The sequence below is a fragment of the Belonocnema kinseyi genome, chromosome 10 (genome assembly GCF_010883055.1).
Source record: "Belonocnema kinseyi isolate 2016_QV_RU_SX_M_011 chromosome 10, B_treatae_v1, whole genome shotgun sequence".
NCBI classification, from domain to species: domain Eukaryota; kingdom Metazoa; phylum Arthropoda; class Insecta; order Hymenoptera; family Cynipidae; genus Belonocnema; species Belonocnema kinseyi.
Genome location: NC_046666.1, coordinates 56,264,537 through 56,284,026, shown reverse-complemented (window position 1 = coordinate 56,284,026; position 19,490 = coordinate 56,264,537). Strand labels below are relative to the sequence as shown.

The 19,490-nt window shown below is 32.6% G+C and overlaps 2 protein-coding genes across 2 annotated transcripts in view; both read right to left on the bottom strand.

The window, feature by feature from the left end:
- LOC117181126 (acidic mammalian chitinase-like) overlaps window positions 1–2,163 on the bottom strand; it is an 11,827-nt gene extending 9,664 nt beyond the window's left edge. The window contains exon 1 of the mRNA XM_033373694.1: window positions 2,046–2,163. Within this exon, the coding sequence (XP_033229585.1) occupies window positions 2,046–2,163 (118 nt within the window). The remainder of the gene's footprint in view (window positions 1–2,045) is intronic.
- Window positions 2,164–10,381: 8,218 nt separating this feature from the next.
- LOC117181125 (chitinase-like protein C25A8.4) overlaps window positions 10,382–19,490 on the bottom strand; it is a 27,182-nt gene continuing 18,073 nt past the window's right edge. The window contains exons 8-16 of the mRNA XM_033373693.1: window positions 17,907–18,162; window positions 16,992–17,388; window positions 16,551–16,819; window positions 16,343–16,472; window positions 13,219–13,303; window positions 11,729–11,975; window positions 11,055–11,457; window positions 10,640–10,941; window positions 10,382–10,532 (exon numbers count right to left, since the gene is read on the bottom strand). Of these exons, the coding sequence (XP_033229584.1) occupies window positions 10,382–10,532; window positions 10,640–10,941; window positions 11,055–11,457; window positions 11,729–11,975; window positions 13,219–13,303; window positions 16,343–16,472; window positions 16,551–16,819; window positions 16,992–17,388; window positions 17,907–18,162 (2,240 nt within the window). The remainder of the gene's footprint in view (window positions 10,533–10,639; window positions 10,942–11,054; window positions 11,458–11,728; window positions 11,976–13,218; window positions 13,304–16,342; window positions 16,473–16,550; window positions 16,820–16,991; window positions 17,389–17,906; window positions 18,163–19,490) is intronic.

The following is a 19,490-nucleotide window of genomic DNA, read 5'->3' as shown; positions in this document are numbered from 1 at the left end:
TTTAGAATATAAAAAAAAATTATTTTGTATTCTTAATATTCTTATTTCATCCTAAAATCCTTACATTTTAATATATATACAAATACATTCACTACTTGGTTCTTATGTCCTCAAGTATGTCTGTCTGTGAGAGAGATAACTTTTCAAAAATTTAATCTATTATATTCGCCTTTGGTACACTCTTTTGCTGTGGAAAACTGAAGGTCAAGTTCGTTAGCCAGCCATTCTGTGTAACAATTCAAAAAGTGTCTTTGAACATTTTTGATATAATTTTTGTCCATGACAGGTTCCAATTTGGAAATAAGTGAATTATCTTTAATTATTTATTTGTGCTTAGATAATGCTTTTTTTTTAAACCATTTCTTAAAGTATCCAGGCATAAATCAATTCACAGAAAAATTTGGAATCAGTGGAGTTGCAGAGAATATTTTCCCGCTGAAAATAAACCATATTTTTTTATAGTTTAAGCATTATTTAAAATTTGTAAGAAGCAATAGTGAAAAATTGAATTGCCAAAAGCGTTGTTAAAATACATGATTTTTCCTAGGTGTAAAATTTAATTTAAAATACTGTTCCTTATTTGAAATGCCACTACGAAAATTACCTTAGTTCTGCATATACTGTAGTGAACAAAGAAGTAAGTATAAATTAAATAAAAAATACTTTAGAAAAATTTTATTCTCACATTTTTTTCTGTAAAAATCAAAGGTACAAAAAAGTTGAATAAGGTCTTCAGACGCCTAGAAAAGTTCTATGAAAAATATTTTATGCTCTTTTGATACATTGCACCATTAACGAAACATAAATAAAAAACTATATTAAAAAAAGGCAATTTCAGTCTTAAAAAGTTTTACGTTCGCATAAAAGTAATAGTATGCTTTCCTTATATCGGCAAAAACTTTAACTAAATATAGAAAAAAATTGCGCACTTAGGGCTTCCAGAAAATCTTTTTACTTTTCATCATCTTTCGAAAAATTAAAAAAAATTTTTTAAGGCGACCTCGACTTCTTTATTTGAACCATTATTCGTAACACTTTTATAGTATTATATAAAAAAGGCAGCCAATCAGTTTGATGTGAATTGAACCATTTTTAAAGCTGAGAACGTTTCTTGTTTGATAGCATTTTTCTCCTATAAATGATGCAAGATATCATAAAAGAGCAAAAGGTATTCTTTGTAGAATATTTCCAGATGTGTTAATTGGGACTGGTACCAGTCCCTTTTTGAGACTGTACAGAATGCGATACAGAGGTTAGATCGTGAGTGATTATTTAAAATAGCGAAAGGACAAATAGCATACCCTGTTTGGACCGAAGTCAAAAAATTTCAAATAAAGTAGAAAAAAGTGCGAGAAGGCTTGAACATTGAAGTGCTTACATCTATGCCTAGAATGAAATATGGGTCTATGTAAGTTATTTTCTTATAGTTTATTAATATCTAGTTATAAAGAAGCCTATTTACTACCTTCCATACCTCTTCTTTTTGTTCTTTACAGTCCTCATCCCAACCACTTCTATTCCCCCTTTACTAACTTCATTATTGTTTGTGCACTCTGACCTTTTTTTATTTCTCTTATTATTTTTTCCATCTCCTCGTCCACATTTTCCTATTCTATTTTGATATTTCTCACCTTTTCTCTGAACTGTTTTTCCCTTCCCTTGACCAATCCCCTTTTCCTACACATTTTACATTTGCCGCCCTTTTATTCATATTGATATTGCTTTTTTGTCCCTCTAATGTCACTGTTAAGGGAAAGAGATCTGAATCAATATAACCACCTACCTCACGTTTCTTAACCTTCTCTCCTACTTCATCAGCCAATATCACATAATCAATTACCGTTCCCCTTTCACCCCCTGAGCGTGTATATTCTTCTTTCTGATCTCCTACTATATTTTCGTTTAAGATATACCATCCCAACTCCTCCGAGCTCTTCAAAAACTTTTTCCCTCCCCATTTAGTACCTTTTCTTTATATTTTCCTCCTCTCTCTTCTCTCCATTCCCTTCCTCCTCTTTCCCCTGTTCTAGCATTGAAATCCACACCTATTATCAGTCTAATTCCTTCTTTATTTTCTTCAATCATTTCTGTCATCTCCTCTGATTTCTCCTGCATATCACCGTTTTCATAAACCCCCACTACTTTCCACTTTTTTCCTCCCATCATTACCTCTTCTACTATAAATCCTTCTTTTTGTTCTTTCCTGTGTTTCTTATCTTTCCCTGTTATAAATTCATTTCTCATTCCCATCACCATGCCTCCCATTTCTTTGCCCTTTTTATTCATCCCCTTACTCTTTCCCTTCCCTTTTAATCTAGCAACGTCTCCATCATTATGACTACAGCCCATTGTATCAAATTTCTCATAAACTCCCTATCCTTTCTCTCCAATCCTGCAATATTTCAATGAAATATCTTCCATTCTTTCCTACTTTCGTTTCTAGCCTTTTTTTCCTTCTTACTATTCCTTATTTTCCTATATCCCGCTCCTTTCTCTCCTAGTTTTCCCGCACCACATTTCTTACTATCTGTTCCTCTTCTTTATCCCAATCCCACGATACTCCGTCTATCTGTATTCTCTCACACTTAATCCAGGTTCTTCTTCTCTTTTTTCTTTTCCTTTCCGCTATTTTCCTTAACTTATACTGCATCTTCCTTTCTACCCGTGTTAAATTATTCTTTATTTTCTTTAAGCTTCCATATAACATCCTCTTCTTTGTCATCAATTCCCTTTTATGTTCCAATTTCTTTAGTCTTACCAGTATCATTCTCTCCCCTATTCGCTCTTCCCTTTCTAAACTTCTCACTTCCTGTATCTCGGCCCTTGCATCAACGCTTTTTAGTACTTCTTTCACTCGTTTATCGGCTTCTTGCCCTCTAATCTTATGCCCTCTAATCTTATACCCTTTATCACTATGTTTCTTATTGTTTCTTCCCTCTTTTTCCTTTCTATGCTTTGTTCTATTTTTCTCAGCCTTTGCTTCTCCGAATTCTCACTCTCGCCCCCATCAAAATCCCGGTTCGATCATTCTGGTTCCAATGACTGCATCCTCTTTTCTAGCTTTTCCCTGACTTCTTTACATTTTTTTTATTTCTTTCTTAAGTTCAGCTATTTCCCGCCTAATTTCTTCTTTAATTCTTCTCCCCTTTCCTTCTGCTTTTCTAAATAAATCCCCGTACCTCTATCATCACTTCGCGAATTTCCTTAACCCTTTTCTCTTTCATCGAAACTTCACTTTATCTCCGCTTCCTTCAGCCCCCTTACTATTATCATTCTTCTCTACCAAATTCTGCTTTTTCGGCAGCCATCTGAACCTTATCTGATGCTTCAAGCTCGCACCGGTATCTTTCTTCTCTTCAGTGCTTCCCCTCTCCCCTCTCGTCCTTTTCATAAAAGCCTAAATTTCTTCTACGCTTTTTGCTCTGAATCTCTCCTTTTCTATAGTTTTCTTATACTTCCCCATTGCCTTCCTTTCTTTGATCTCCGCTAGCCATAAATCCAATTAAAACTCTCCCGCCTTCTATGCTTCCCATCCTCTATCTACTGTCGCGGTCTGGTACCTGTCTCGCCCTTCTCTGCCACTACCCAACCCTGCTACTTCCACCCAGTCCTCCCACCCTTTCACAAATCTCCAAACAATCTAACCTCAACTTCACCAAAATATCAAAAAAACTTAGCATCAACAATTCCACTACTTTACACTTTGATGCCGGAAACGGAAGCCCTCTCCAGTGGGGAATCGAACTCCGGTCTCCCGCGTCATCACAGCAGATAAAGTTTCATTTATGAACTCAATATTCAATGAAAAATGGGATAATTCAGTTTTTAGTAAAAAAAGAAATTTCAACCATAAATAGTGGAATTAAAAAAAAGCTGAATTTTCTACCAAATCAGAGTCCAATTAAAAATATCAAGTAGGTTTCTTTTCTACAAAAATAAACGACTCATGCTTTTTGGTTAAAAATTACTACCTTTGGGCAGGAAATTGATTTTGTGACTGAAGATGAACAAAATAAAAATGTATACCTTCTGATAAAGATTTTGCCTTTTTAGGTTAGAAACTTAAGAATTTTCTGGACATTTTTCTTTTTTTCTGTTCTTTCTAGAGCTTCGTTCTCGATAATATATGGATCTCGCGCTTCACGCTCGTTAAATTATTTCACTCACGCTACGTTCCCGGTCTTTGTATATCCCCCACATTTGTGTACATACTTTTCAAAATTATATGTCAAAACATCTACAACTGTAATTTGATGGTTATGAACTTACTTTTGTTAAAGCTGCTTCGTTAAGGATTCAATTATTATGTTCAATTATTATGTTCAACTGTTATTGTTTTAAACTGATACAATTTTTTAGTTGAAACATAAACTATTACATTTTTCGTTAAGCTTTTATTTTCTTTTCGTTAAAATTTTATCTACTTATTAGAAAGTTAAACTATTTTGTTAAGAAATTATGTTTTAGGATAAAAATGTAATAATTTGGTTAAATATTTGTTAATTTCTTTAACTGAAAATTAAACTTTTTGATCTTCAGTGCAAGCGTTCTTGTTGGAAATTTGTTTTTGTTAAAATGAAAAAGTTGCATTTACAACCAAATAGTTTAATTTTTAACCAAATATTTAAAATTCTAACCTACAAATATAAATTTTAAAATTTTTTTGTAGTAGCTGTTTATTGTAGTAACTTTAATCCCTACGCTATACCAGGGGTGTTAGTTGAAATTTGCCGGTTTTATCAATAAAGAAAAACACTAAATCCTCAAGGGAATCTCAAAAAAATTTTTTTGAAAGTATTGACCATTGGATTCTACACATTTTGCCTATCTGTCAAGCAAATCATGGCTACCATTCCAAAAAAGCTTTTTCTCTTTCGAGGCAAACAATTCGCTGAGCCATTTTTCAACTTCTTCAAAATTGGCGAAGTGCTGCTCTGAGAGTGAGTATACCGTCGATGCTAAAAGGTGATGGACGGGGCGAGGTCTGGAGAGTACGGCGGGTGCGATAATATTTCCCAATCCAATACTTCTATTGTGTTCTTCGCCACTTTAGCGGTATGAGACGGTGCGTTTGTTATGTCGTAGGGTAACTTTGCCATGTCTTCGGGCCCATTCCGGCTGTTTATGGATCAACGCATGATTCTAATTGATAATTTTTTGTCGGTAGCGATCCGTATTCACCGTCTCATCAGGCTTTAATAATTCGAAGTACACTACACCACACTGGTCCAACCAAACACAGAGCATTGTTTTACGGCCAAAGCGATTTGGCCTTGGAGTTTGATAGGCTGATCTCAACAGGTGAAAACCATTATTTTTTTCGCTTTGGGTTCTCGAAATAAATTCATTTTTCCACCCCGTGATAATTCGATGCAGAAAAGATTTCCTTTCGAACCGTTCAAGCAGCATTTCACAAATGGTTTTTCGATTTTCCATTTGTCTATCGTTCAGTTGGTGTGGTACTCATTTTCCATACTTTTATATTATTCCATGGCTTTTGAACGTTAGCAAGTTGTCTCACAGGTTCTATTCACTGAAATATCTTCACCATAAGTTTCTACCAGCAATCGATGAGCTTCAACTGCCTTTTTCTTTTGATGAAATAAGAAAAGCAACGAATGCCGCGAATGCGATTTACTTCGAACGAAACTCGACATATTAACTGAGGTAAACAATTATGATGGTATTATTTTGGCAGAATGGAATTGTGTATTTTTGAAGGTTATTGTCCATAGAATATCAAGACAAAGATGCCAAATCATAGAAATGTATACAAATCTCTAGCGACATCTATGAGTAAAACCGGCAAAGTTCAATTAACACCCCTGATATATCGTAATTATCGCATTATAATAGCGCAAAATCGTGATATCGTACATTGCAAGTTATATATACACAGGGTAATTTTTTTAACTTGAGACTTTCAAATATCTCGAAAAATAGGCACTCTATGAAAAAATTTTACGACTCAAAATTTAATCACTCTGAGGAGTACATACACTGATGTTAAAATCAGTTCCCTCGCACGGCCCCCTGGGGGTGACGCTGTAATCGACGAAATTCAATTTTTCTTTATTTTACTGTTACTGAGGATGCACGCTTACGATTCTGTAATACATTAACAATAAAAAATACACCATTTTCATTGCGACATTACTGACCACGGAAAAAAAGAATTTTTCAAATTTCTTAGAAAATCGTTGAACGAGTGCAATAAAGACTCGTACATAAAAAAATACATCGCGAAGAACATAAGTAAAACCTCCTTCTTTTTAAAGTCGGTTAAAAATAAGGGTAATACGTTTACATTTACAGTGTTTTCTGAATGTCCCTAAATTTTAGCTCTGGCATTATTTTAGATTGAGGTCAGTGGAAGCTATCGAAACACAGCGAAAGTGTTTACTTCTTTCTTTGCTTAAATACAGCAAATTAGGGAAAATATATTTAACACAAAACTCATTTTTGTTAGATCAAAGATCATTCCGAATACTTCTTTACAATGGAGTATCAAACCGTACGAGAAAAAATTGAAATGGTTCTGGTGCATGGAGAAGCTGGAAGAAATCTTGATAATGCTGTCAATCTCTACGCTCAGCGTTTCCCAAATAGAATTGTGTCACGTCTTTGATTGTATCGTTCTATTACAAAATTTACTACTCATGGAATTGTTGAACCTAAGAAAAAGACCCGTACAACAACAGTCACTCGAAAACATAATGAAATTGCTGTATTAGTTTCAGTGGCTAATAATCTTCACGTTCGCACACAAGAAATTGCTTGTGATTCCGGAATGTCTCAGAGCAGCGTTTCGAAATTTTTAAACGTAATAAATTTCATACGTCTCATGTCTCTTTACATCAAGAACTTTATGGTGTTGATTTCTAAAATAGGGTAGCTTTTTGTCAGTAGGCACGTGAACAAATACAACAAAATCCTCACTTTTTTTGTTATATTTTATTCTCTGACGAGTCGTCTTTTACGAACCATGGAATAGTTAATCGACACATCATGCACCACTGAAGTATTGGAAATCCGCAATGGCTTCGTGAAGTCGAACACCAGCGTCCATGGACTGTCAACGTATGGTGTGGAATAATTGGCAACGAAACAGATCGGTATCCAGATTATCTAAGGCAGCTTAAATAGTCCAAAATATTAAGATATTTTGGAAAATGAACTGCCAATATTGATTGAAAACTTGAGCTTAGAGATATGGCAGAACATGTGGTATCAACATGATGGTTGTCCGGCACACTATTCAGCGGTAGCACGAGAAGTTCTTGATTGCGATTTCAATGGTCGCTGGATTGGTAGAGGCGCACTGAGAACTCTAAATCGCATGAATTACAATAAATAGCATAATTCCTGCGCTATATATCGTAATTATCGCATTATAGTAACGCAAAATCTTGACATCGTACATTGCAAGTTTTTACATTATATACCACATGGTTGTGCAATCTGTAACGCAAGAACTTAAGTTTATGACGCTATCACATTGTATTTGTTCTTTTGTGGTCTCGCGAGGGTTCGAGTAGTGAACAAGCGATTACAGAAAAAAATAAAGATAAGGTTTACATTGATTCCAGGTGAGAGATTTACCGTAACAAACATGTACCTTGTCAGATAAACTTTAACTAAATCGAAGATAATTTCCGATTTTTAACTTTGCCTGGATAATTTTTCGTCTTATGATCGCTCTATTTTTCTTCGAGGTGTAGCGACAATTACGACGCCAGCGCTATCCAGCGTCGTTTAACTTCATTAAATTAGAGAGAAATGTGGAATCCCACCTATCAGTTACGCGCTTTTGCTACATAGTATTACATCAGCTCTGATTTGTCTACAATAGTTTCATTTAATCATTTAATAATCATTTAATTAATGTTATTTGCTGCTGATTCTACATTTTTTGACGAAATCTCCTCACTTCAGCGTGACACAGCAGACGAGATCAGCCTGAAAGATCGCCAGATCTTACTTTACCAGATTTCTTTTTGTGAGACTATCTGAAAAAAGACAAATTGTACAAAGAAAAACCAACAATACGTGAGAATATGATTGACCGTATTTCAAGTGCATGTGCTGAAATTTGAACAGATACACTTCTCCGTTGTCTAAATTCATTTGAATACTGGATTAAGAAGTACATTGAAGTCGAAGGTAATCATTTTGAGCACTAACTTTAATTAAAAGGTGATTCCCTGAGTACCTCGAACCATGAGAGGCGAGGGGACTCACGTTAATCAAGCACCCCGAAGGGAGCAGAACACTTCTACGTCGAGGTCGTTGTTCCTGGGTTACGCTAAAGGTATTAGTTTATTTTTTAGACAAATGTTTTAGACAAATCATACGCATTTTTATGCAAAGAATCAGTTTAAAAAACCACACTGTATACGTGTGTGTGTGTGTGTGTGTGTGTGTGTGTGTGTGTGTGTGTGTGGTATAAAAGTATATAAAATGCTTTAATTATTAAGGAAGATTAGCTTTAGGATAGGTTAGGATACGTTAGGATAGGTTTACACTCGAAGCTGCAAACCGCTTGTCTTGAATTCATAAACATTCGACCCAAGACATACATATATGTCTTCAAGGCATAGAAACATTTTCTCTAAGAAATGCATTGAAGTCTGGCACCGTGTCAAAACTGTGACCTGCTAAAGTTGAACTTTTCGACTTGAGCATGTCTTGATTGGGGGCAATTGAAGTCGAAACTAAGTCGAAGGATTTTTTACTTGGGCAAGCTTAAAATTCGGCAATTGGCAGAAACGTGTATTTTATTAGTCTTTAAAAATTATTTTAAAAACTTTCATATGTGAATTATTTTTTAAATGTAATTTTTGAAGGTTGAAATGAAAAATCACAATAAACTTGCAGATAGTATCCTAAAATCAATAAATTTGTGTTTAATCATGTAATTTTGTATCCAACCTTGTAAAGATTAATCTACTCTTGTCATCAAAATTTGTACAGTACTCATATATCGCGTTATTCCTTACAAAGTATTGTGACGGTCAATAAACATTATAATGTCATATTTTTTTGAATAGTTTAAACAACACATAAAAATGCATTTGACATCGAAAGAAAGAACTATATTCATTATTGATTATTGACTATAGTTATTTATATTTATTCAACAATACAAAAATTTTCCAAAGGTATGTTCAAAGATCTTAAATCGCTGTAAAAGCTTTAAAGAATAAAAATATTTAGGCCATTTAAAATAGTATTAATTTATTGTTTTCCTCCTTGAAATCTTTATTGCAGCGATAATTTTGTAAGGGCACATGCGAACCTTAAAATATTTTCACGGGTTTTGGTTTGAAATTTAAATCATGCTTAAGCCCACTTTCTCAAGCTAATCCAAATTTTTTCAGCAAGTTCATCGCTCCTTTTGGACCCCTTGAGATTAAAGACTAATAATATCTATATTGTCCTCAAATATGTCCAAGTGAACAAAGTATAGGGAGGAGGGAAGGGGGGTCGAAAAGTTGTGAAAAATTGTCCACGTAGTATATGAATGTGGATTGTGGTTTTAAAATGCAAAATGCCCTATTTACAGAATATGATTATTAACGTGAATTACAAAATTATAATCAATGCGATTCATCAATATCAAGTGTAAGTTCATTTTTCAACAAAAAAGCTAATTGGGAATAAAATTGTTCAATTTAATTTTCCACCAAAAATGTCGAAATTTGTTTGAATCGTATTATAAAATATTAATTACCGTTGCAGGTACAGAACTCATCGCGTGGTGCCTTCTAATTATTTTATAATGATATTTTATAACATTCATTGGATTAAAATAACATACAAAAGAAAGGCATTTGTTTTATTCTTTTTTATAACAAAAGAAACAAGAGCGTGCCGTGGCAAGCGCAAGACTATTAGTATGTGCTACACGAAGACAATATTTGGTATCTCAAATCATGTGAACGCCAAAAAAATAAAACTAAGTTCAAAACACAAGCAGTAACTACGGAATTAGGTAAAGATTCATAATTCTCAACTACAATTAGAGACTGATTTTTAAATCTCTGTCTTTGCTAATCAAGCGAACATGTCAATTGCTGACAAATGCAGTGTCAATTAAGTAGTTATGACCATTCTAATATAGTTGATCTTAATATATAAATGTTGAAGCATGAGAAAACTAGCATCAATTTTTTTTAAAACTAATTCCTTCATTTTTCATTTGATTTTATCCCCTTGCTTCTGTAGAAACGCTTACATATAATCTCAGGATATACAATTTTAAGAACATTAAATCAATTAAATATTGGTATTTGTCTGTTGATAATCAAGAATTAAAAAAGCGGAATTGTTAGAGATGTAATAAATTCTTTATTTTACTGACTGGCATTTATAAAAGAATTCAAAATTTACTTCTAAGGACTCGGTTTAATGTATTCAGAAGTGGGAATTTTTCTCCACATACTCCACTGAAATCATCTTCATCCACAGACCAAATCATAGCACCGCCAAGTTTCATATTCTTAGCATACACAGCTTTCGTTTTTATAGAACTGAAAACAAATATTAAAATCAATTATGCTTATCTGCATTGCGACACAAAAATAATTATATATATATATTGAGAATATATTAATAACAATTTTATTTTGAAACTAACTCAGCATCATCATAGGCAATAATTTCCTTGCCGCAGTAGATGTATGGTACTTGCTGTTCTTTATCGTAGATCCGCTTCCATTCTGGGTATTTTAACAAAGGACATATGTTATAATATTCTTGAAGCAAATATTCTTTGGTATCCCTTGGTGAACTTTTGTATGATCCTACAGCGGACAATGGTGCGCCTATTCCAATTTGTTTTGGGTCAGCCAAAGTAAAAGATTTTCCATACGCAAAAGTTCCTAATATTAACTTTTCTGGTGTAGCTAATTCCGAAATCCAGTATTTTACAACATAATCCTAAGAAAAGAATGCATGAGAAAATCATCAATTTAAATTTTGTTTAAAATATATTATTGTTACGACCTACTGGTTCTTTTTTTCCTATTGTTGCTGCTTATGAAACTACTCACAATGTTCTTCTTCCGGTCTTCAGCATTTTCCTTCGATGAAGGATACAGTGGAGAAATGTGGCCAACTTTCATGTTTCCATTAGAGATTTCGTGAAAATCAAAAGTTTTTAGATTTATGAAGTTCACATATGTGGATATTCCTTTGATATCGTAAAATCTCTTAGCAGTCGCTTCATTAGGATCAACTAACACAGATAAAATGAGTCCTTCCTTCTCGAATTTTTCTTTCACTGCCTTTAAGGATAAAACTAAATTTTCCTTATCAGAAGGATTTCCACCACTTTGAGGACGATTTGTCAAATCAAGATCTATTCCACTGAATCCGTATTTTTTCACGAAGGTGAAAATGTTATTCACAAGGTTTTCTCGTAGATTCGGATTAGTAAATACTCGATAAGGTGAACTGAAACAAAAATTAATTCATATGTAATGCTTCATCTATAGATGGAAAATTTAGATATAAAGTTTATATACATCATTTCGTCCACCTATATGAAAATTATATACAACTTTTTAAACTGGGAAAGAAAAATAGCCCAGTGTTCTGTACTGTCTTGCGGAGCTTTCTTATCGACCATTATATATGCTCATTTTTTATGATTTCTACATAAGCTTTTTCGGTTTTAAACGTTCCAGGACTTTAGTTTTAATCCTCTATTGAAAATAAAACTTACTCATTGTCAGTGATACCCATTAATTTATCATCTCTATCTCCCAACGAAGCTAAGGTTTTTAAATTAGGACTCTTTTTTCGAAGATCGTTAAACCTTTTGAATCCAGTTTTTTCTATATCAGCATATGGATCGATAATTTTAACAGTAGCGTCTTTACCAATTCCAACGTAACTGTAAAACATGTGGGTGCAAAGGGACCCATAAATAGCATCCATCGTTCCTCCTGCATAGTAGCAGCCAACAATTTCTGAAAAATAATGATAAGTAGTGTTACTTGAAAAATTGCAATGCTTTTTTAATTTACAAAATCTACAATTTTGGTCAGCTACACGTGCAGAAATTCCAATTTGGATCTGATGAGCGCCAGATCAAGCAGAGTTTGGCCCAAATCAGGCTATCTAGATAGGGCCAGACTCGAAATGAAACGCGATGCCCGATCAAGGGACAAGCGCTGCGCCCAGAGATAACCATGCCCGGCCCCTATCGGGCCCACATTAATTAATTTTTCTTATTCTTAATTAAAAGGGATTCTTAAACAAAATAATATTAAAATTGAATATATCATCTCCTTAACTAAAATTTAAGAATATAAATATCAGGTTATTTAACAGATCGCGATATGAAAAAATTTATGTACGTCAGACACTTTTTTTTCGAGCAAACGAAAAAAGTCAAACGACGCAATATAACAGTCAGCATTTGTGTATGATAGACCATTTAAGTATTTTGCAATATATTTTTGGTTTTAACTTCTAAATTGAAGTTGCTTTCAATTTCTATATTGAACTAAACGTGGAAAGTTATTTTGAAATAAGTGGATTATGATATCGCACTGGCTCTTTAAGTTATTGTCACAAAAGGAAATATAAAATAACCTCATTTCGAGGTTAGGTTTCATCTTAAAATACTTAATAAATTTACTTATTATAGTCAACACGTAATTCAGGTATATTTTGACGTATACCATACCTATGCACTCGTCTTGTGCTCACTTCTATCATATTTTCCAACTTATTTTGTCACTTTTACAAATAATAATTAAAATATTTTTGACGCTTGACAGTTTACATTGTAACTTGGGCGATTTGGAGTCGACCCACTTTAGTCCCCGAAATTAATGGAGCGCCATCTACTCGCAAGCTTGACTGTTAAGCAGGGGTCTAGAGGGGGCCAAATTGTATTCTGAAAGCCCTAATGCTTATTATTATACCAAATTACGTAAAAGTTTGAAGTTGTATATTAATAAATTATATTTTAAGTTTGGACCCGCATTGATAGAATTTAATAAATAACAATAAAATCATCGAAAATTGTATTCTTATGTAAAACGATATCTCCAGTAGGAAAAAAAAATACATTTGAAAATGTAATTAAAAATGATTGAAAAAAGAAAGGTTTGCTCTGTTCTCATGAGCGCACTGTGAGCTGGTGAAAATAGTAAAAAATTCCGTATTCTCGATGTAATTACTATATCATGATATATCACTTACGCTCACACTGTTTATCAGCTTCTGGCAGCTTACGGCCTGAAGCAAAAGCTGAGCATATTCCGAGAAAAAGTATGAACTTTAGCATCTGCAAAAAGTGAAATTGCGATATGCATAAGAAAATTAGTAAACACTTTACCATTGGATGTTGATTTTTTTATCAATATGTACACGTTTTTTGGTTTTAATACCTTATTATTATTTCAGAATATGTATCGTTTTTCATGTTCTTACAATAATTTAAGAAAAAAATTGACAATTATATTTAAATAAAAATATTAAGAACTGATACTTATTTTAACACATAATACAACTTATTTTGAAAAGTATGTTTAATGAAATATTAATGACTACAAAATACTTTATTTAAACGGATGAAAGCTCGTACATGGAAGCTTTAGGAAAATTTTCAGCTGAACAATTTAGTTTTACTCAGAAATGTCCTTCAAGTTTATAAAGTATAAAAATCTGAACTGGATTGATAAATTGAGTTAGTACAACGGAAAATAAATTTGTCGTACCTTATGGTTCCGAAACGTTCCTGTAGAATTTTACAAACATTAAATACTTCAATTTAATTTACAAGCCTTTTTATATAATCTTTTGCGTATGAGAAACCACGTAATTATAGATGATATCATTACTGCTGGATTTCTCATATGATAAGTAAATTTGTCCGTAGTTACGAAATACCACTAGACGCAGATGAAAAATTTTTAATTGTTATTTTTTCTTTAATTTTAGGTTCTAAAAATATGTATTTATAGTTCGCAGATGCACTAATTTTATGTATAACTTGTTTTGTAGAATAAATTTTTGGGCATAAATGATTAATAATGAAGGATGAAATTACAGCATAGTGCAGAAAACAGTAATCTCTAAAAATGTGATTGTTAATTCAACTTAACGAGTCATTATTGCATTGGCGTTTTTTTAATTAGGAATGTCATATTATAGAAAATCATTTAAGGCAAATATTGAATGTTATAGACAATAATTATATTTTTTTAAATAAGTGCGCCACTTAGACAAGATTCGTTATCTCCAAGTTAGTGAAGTAATTCTAGATGACCTAATTATTTATTTTTTCACTTACTGCGAAGTTTTAATAAACGTTTTTTTTTTCTTTTGCATGCAAATATTATCATTACATTTAGAGAAAAGCATGTTTCGTGGCGTCACGAATAATTTTCAAAATATCAAAACCTATGCAGTTCCTTCTTAGAACTAAATAACTTTAATAATTCAGATCTTAGAACAATTTCTAAAAATATATATCTGATACCACAACTAATTTTTTAAATTAAATATTCTCTGGCCTTTTTTAAAATTTTTTCGCTATGAAATATTTTTGGCAAGGCTAAAATATCGGAGGCAACACTTTTGAAAACGTTACAATTAATGATATATTAATTACAAGTATGTCAGATTTCTTGAAACTCTCTTCAAAATACGTTTGAAAAATAGAAATACTTGATTAAACCTTTTAGCATGCTTATCGCCTAAACATTCTATTAAAAAATATTGGATGCAACGAAAATTATTATACGGAAGACACAGCTCGACTGAATACAGAAAGGTGAATTTTTGTTGCAAGCAATTTTCAAATGGTAAAGGTTACATTTTTTCGTTTGAATCAAGAAAAGCTAGAATAAAGTTAATATTGTAATCATATCCAATCTGTCTGATTCTTACCATGTGAACGTAATCTATGTTGTAGGTAAGGATTACTCTGAAATTGAAGTAACGAGTACATTTTTTCTTTTTTGAGAAAGAGTTCAAAACTGAAAGGTCTTGCGCTAGGGTTCTTTTTTATAGAATTACAGGACCTAACATTGAAAAGTATAATAAATTAAAAACTCATTAAAATAAATTATAAAATTATTACTATAAAAACTAAATTTCAGTGTGGATTATCAGAGGCATTACAAATACTTTGTTTTTTAAACTAGGGATTAAATACAAAAATTTACCATATTTTGAGAGGAATCGGTTCCAAATTTTCAGCAGATGGTTGTTTATTATTCAACAGAGTGCGCGCTCTATTTTGGCCCGAACTCTGCAAAAATTCAAATAAAATGACGAAAATTTAAAACAGAAATCTTTTCTTTCTGCAAAATAGGATGTAGAAGTGCTATTTATTAATTGGTAATCATTCAGAAAAAAAGAATTAAGGACGTACACTACGTACAATCAATCTCAAAAGTTGCCTATCTTAAAAATGATTGATAAAGTCGACAAAAGAGATCTATTATTAATTTCTGTAAGTCTTGATGGAGGCTTCGAAGCACACTTTAGAAAAAAATAAATAAGGTTTAAATTCTTTATTAAGCAAAAGTTTTTTATAGGTTCAGTTTTTCCTTCTTCCCCTTTAGTGAAAATGATTAAGGCCTCATTTTATTCTTTAAAGGATTCTCTACAATTTTACTTGGGTGGTGTTAATTAAATTTGTACGATGATTGTTCATAAGAAATATAACTATATGACCTCGCAATTAATTTTTTTAAATAAAATCAACCCAAATAAAAATCTAGAGATTCCTTCGAAGAATAAAATGAGACCTTGATCATCATGATTAAATAAAATGTGCAACTTGTCCCTAAAGAGATAGGAAACAGTAAACCTTGAAATAACTACTGTTAAATAAACAATTTTAACCTGAATGATTTTTCTCTGAAGTCTGATTAGAAGTCCCTATTAAGATTCACAGAAATTATTGATAGATCTTTTTTTGTCGAAATAATTGAACGAAATTTTTTATATATTTTATATTTATCCGAAATTTAAGGAATCTCATCTTCCCGAAATTTGTGAAAAAATGCAAAGAACGAACAAAATGGTAGAATAATTTCTAGAACAAAATATGACACAGTGTATTTGTGGTATTCGTTTATTATTTAACAGAAATTCTTATGGCCATCTCAAGAAATCTTCATAATATATAATCATTCAATTAATGTATAATACAACGGTAAAAGAATAGAATCGGCTGAACATTTATTTGGAAACAAAATTCCAAAGGGCTTATAATGAAGAATTCAGACAGTTTAAATTATAAGAGATGTAACACATTCTGTATTTTTCCGAGTATGATTTATATAAGAATTTAACATTTTTTTCTAAGGACTTGGTTTAAAGTCTTTAGAAGTGAAAACTTCTCTCCACACTCTCCACTGAAATCATCATCGCCAATCTCAAGCACCATGGCACCTGCAAGATGCTTGTCCTGAACATATTCAGCCTTCAATTTAATTGACCTAAAAATTAAAATAAAAATAAAGTACTCTTATAATAAATTAAATGCAAATTTTAAAAACATGTATTTGCATTCTCACCGAACATCCTCATAGGCAATACATTGATCTCCCTGGTGAATATAGGGTACTTTCTGTTCAGGATCGAAAAAATAAGTCCATTTTTTCACCAAGTTACATAATTGTAAATGTGTAATAAAACCATTATATTTTCCTTTTTTAGTGAATGGTGCACCTCTACCAAATTTTTTTGGGTTAGCCAAAGTATAGGATACTGTCGTATAGGCAGTTCCCAGTATTAACTTGTTTGCTGGAGCACCTTTGCCAATATAGTATTTCACAACGTTATCCTATAAGGAGAATTGATTTTAAAATATCACGCGAATTTAAAACGCTAAACTTTCGAAAACAAAAAGTACTGTTTAGCGTGTTTTTCACCTTTATAAGATTATGATAAAAATCTTTTAACACTAAGCGAGTTGTTATAATTTTGGAAATGTTTCCTGCCACAAAATAACTCACAATGTTTCGCTTGCGATGCTCCGCATTTTCCTTTCGTGACTGATACATTGCACTAAAATGGCCAACACCAGTTGGCTTTTCATAATTCTCGTTTGAGTGAAAATTGATTGTCATTAAATTTATGAAGTTAATGCATTTGGATATTTCTTTCATATCATATAATATATCAGCAGTCTCTACATTAGAAGTAACTGATACAGATAAAATGAGTCGTTCTTTATCGAATCTTTTCTTGAGTGCCTTCAAAAATAAAACGAAATTTTCCTTATCAGAGGGATTTCTGGCACTTCGAGGTAGATTTGAATGGTCGATGTCCATACCACTTAATCCGTATTTTTTCACGTACTCGTAAACATTATTTACCAGTTTTTCACGCAAAGGCATATCAGTGAGTAATCTAATAACAGGAAAAGAAAAAAATTTTATTAGTATGCAATTTTCCATAAAGGACCTAATTTTTTGGTATAAATTACGTAGCAAAATATAAAGTGACATAAGTTTCCGACATTCTAGACACACAAAAGAAACCTGCTATGTAATTAAAAAGAAGGTGCCGGTAGACTTTTAAGGTTAGTATTAAAAAAAATCGCAGTTCGAGAAAAACGCGAACCTTATGAAATTTTCTTTTATTGAGGGACTAAATTCAAATGTTTTCATGGTAAATAATACTGCACATCAAGTTAAGGAAATAGCATCTGCCCTAAAAGAAACCCAGTTTTTAGTGTTTATGAATCTGATGTTACTAGATGGAACATATAGTGTGATTGCCCATCGAAATCCCATAATTGACAGATATTATGTTACTCATATTTTTATATTATTTTTATTTGTATTAAATATTAATGTTTTATTGTATTATATACTATTATAAGCTAATATTGTGTTTCTTATCATGAATTCAAATATAAAACTTACTTATTATTAACAACGTTTATGCCCCCCATTCTTCCTATGAGTGTTAAATTATTGTGCTGTTTTCGAAGGTCGTTAAACTCTTTAATTCCTCCATATTTTTCTGCATGCGCATCAAAATTGTCAACAGAAGCGTCTGCACCAAGTTTAACATATGCGTAATATACATAAGTGCAAAGAGACAGATCGATGTCCTCTATTCGTAACACGTGTCCCTTACCATTTGGATGGCCTGCTTGATAGCCGCAAATAACGATTTCTGGAATATGGTGATAAAGGATTAAGCTTCAGAGAAAAGCCATATTTTTTGGTGCATTTCATCGTACTAAATTGTCGGGATAAGAAGCTAAATTTTTGAAAAATATTTGTCTCCTTATCCCGAATTTCTGAACGATTAGTCCCTTTGATTATTTTTAATAAAACTTCCTTTCTTGGATATAATTTATAAAACATGAGTTATCACTTACTCCCACAATCTTTAGCAGATGTTTTAACATGCCCTGGCAGCTTACTGCCTACAGCAAAAGCCGAACATATTCCAAGAAAAAGTATTATCTTGTGCATCTACAAAAAAACCAAATCGAAATATTAGCAAATCAATGAAGAGCACACATGGAAAGAAAGTTGATTTATGCTTTTTCTCAATATTATTAACCGCGTAAAAATAAGCTGTAGGGCTTAAGACTCGGTAATGACTACGATAAAGCTTCGATTAATAATGGGTCAAGGATGGCTAATATCTGTGAGCCACAATTAAGCCACTCTTAAGCTTGACAGTATATTTGAACACCTTTAGCGGTTTCTGCTGTTCTCCAGACGAAATAAATATAACATTAGACCTGTTATAAATTTTGTAGCATTTATTTTTGCGTGTTGGGTGAAAATTAGGTGTTCTAAAAGAAAAGAAGAATATTAACGATTTTGCGTTGAAAATCAAAATCTGAGGTTTACCAGTAGCCGACAAATCTGTAGATGTTTTGTTCACTATCCGGGTGCACCGGATAGTTTACTAGGTGATTCAGAACATCATCTACGAGAAATTTTAGAAAATTTAAATTGTGATAACAGCCAAAATAACTACCGGTGTTGAGTAGACGATCCGGGCGCACCAAATCGAGCACCAGGTAGCTTAAGATGTTATCTGCAATTACTTTTTACAAATTTGAATTTTGCCAAAAACAAAAACAAAATTCAAATGGTGAGTCGAAAACTTGGATGCACCAGCTCGGATACCAGGTTTTTAAAGGCTTAAATTGTGCCAACAGTCAAAGTGTCTACAAATTGTCATCCGACGATCCAGGTGCACCGGATCGTGCGCCATGTAGTTTAATACGTATTCTTACCCGAATGAAAATGCTTCGACTTGAATTGCCCCCAATCAAGTAATGCTGAAGTCGAAAATTTACACTTGAACATGTCTCAGTGTTGAGAGGGAGCCAGACTTCAATTTGTATCTTGGAGACAAGTTTTTATGTCTTAAAGACATAAATTGATCTCTTAAGTCGTATTTTTATGACCCCAACACGTGCGGTTTATAACTTCGAGCGTATACCTGCCCTAACAAAAAGGGTTATTCTAACAGTCATA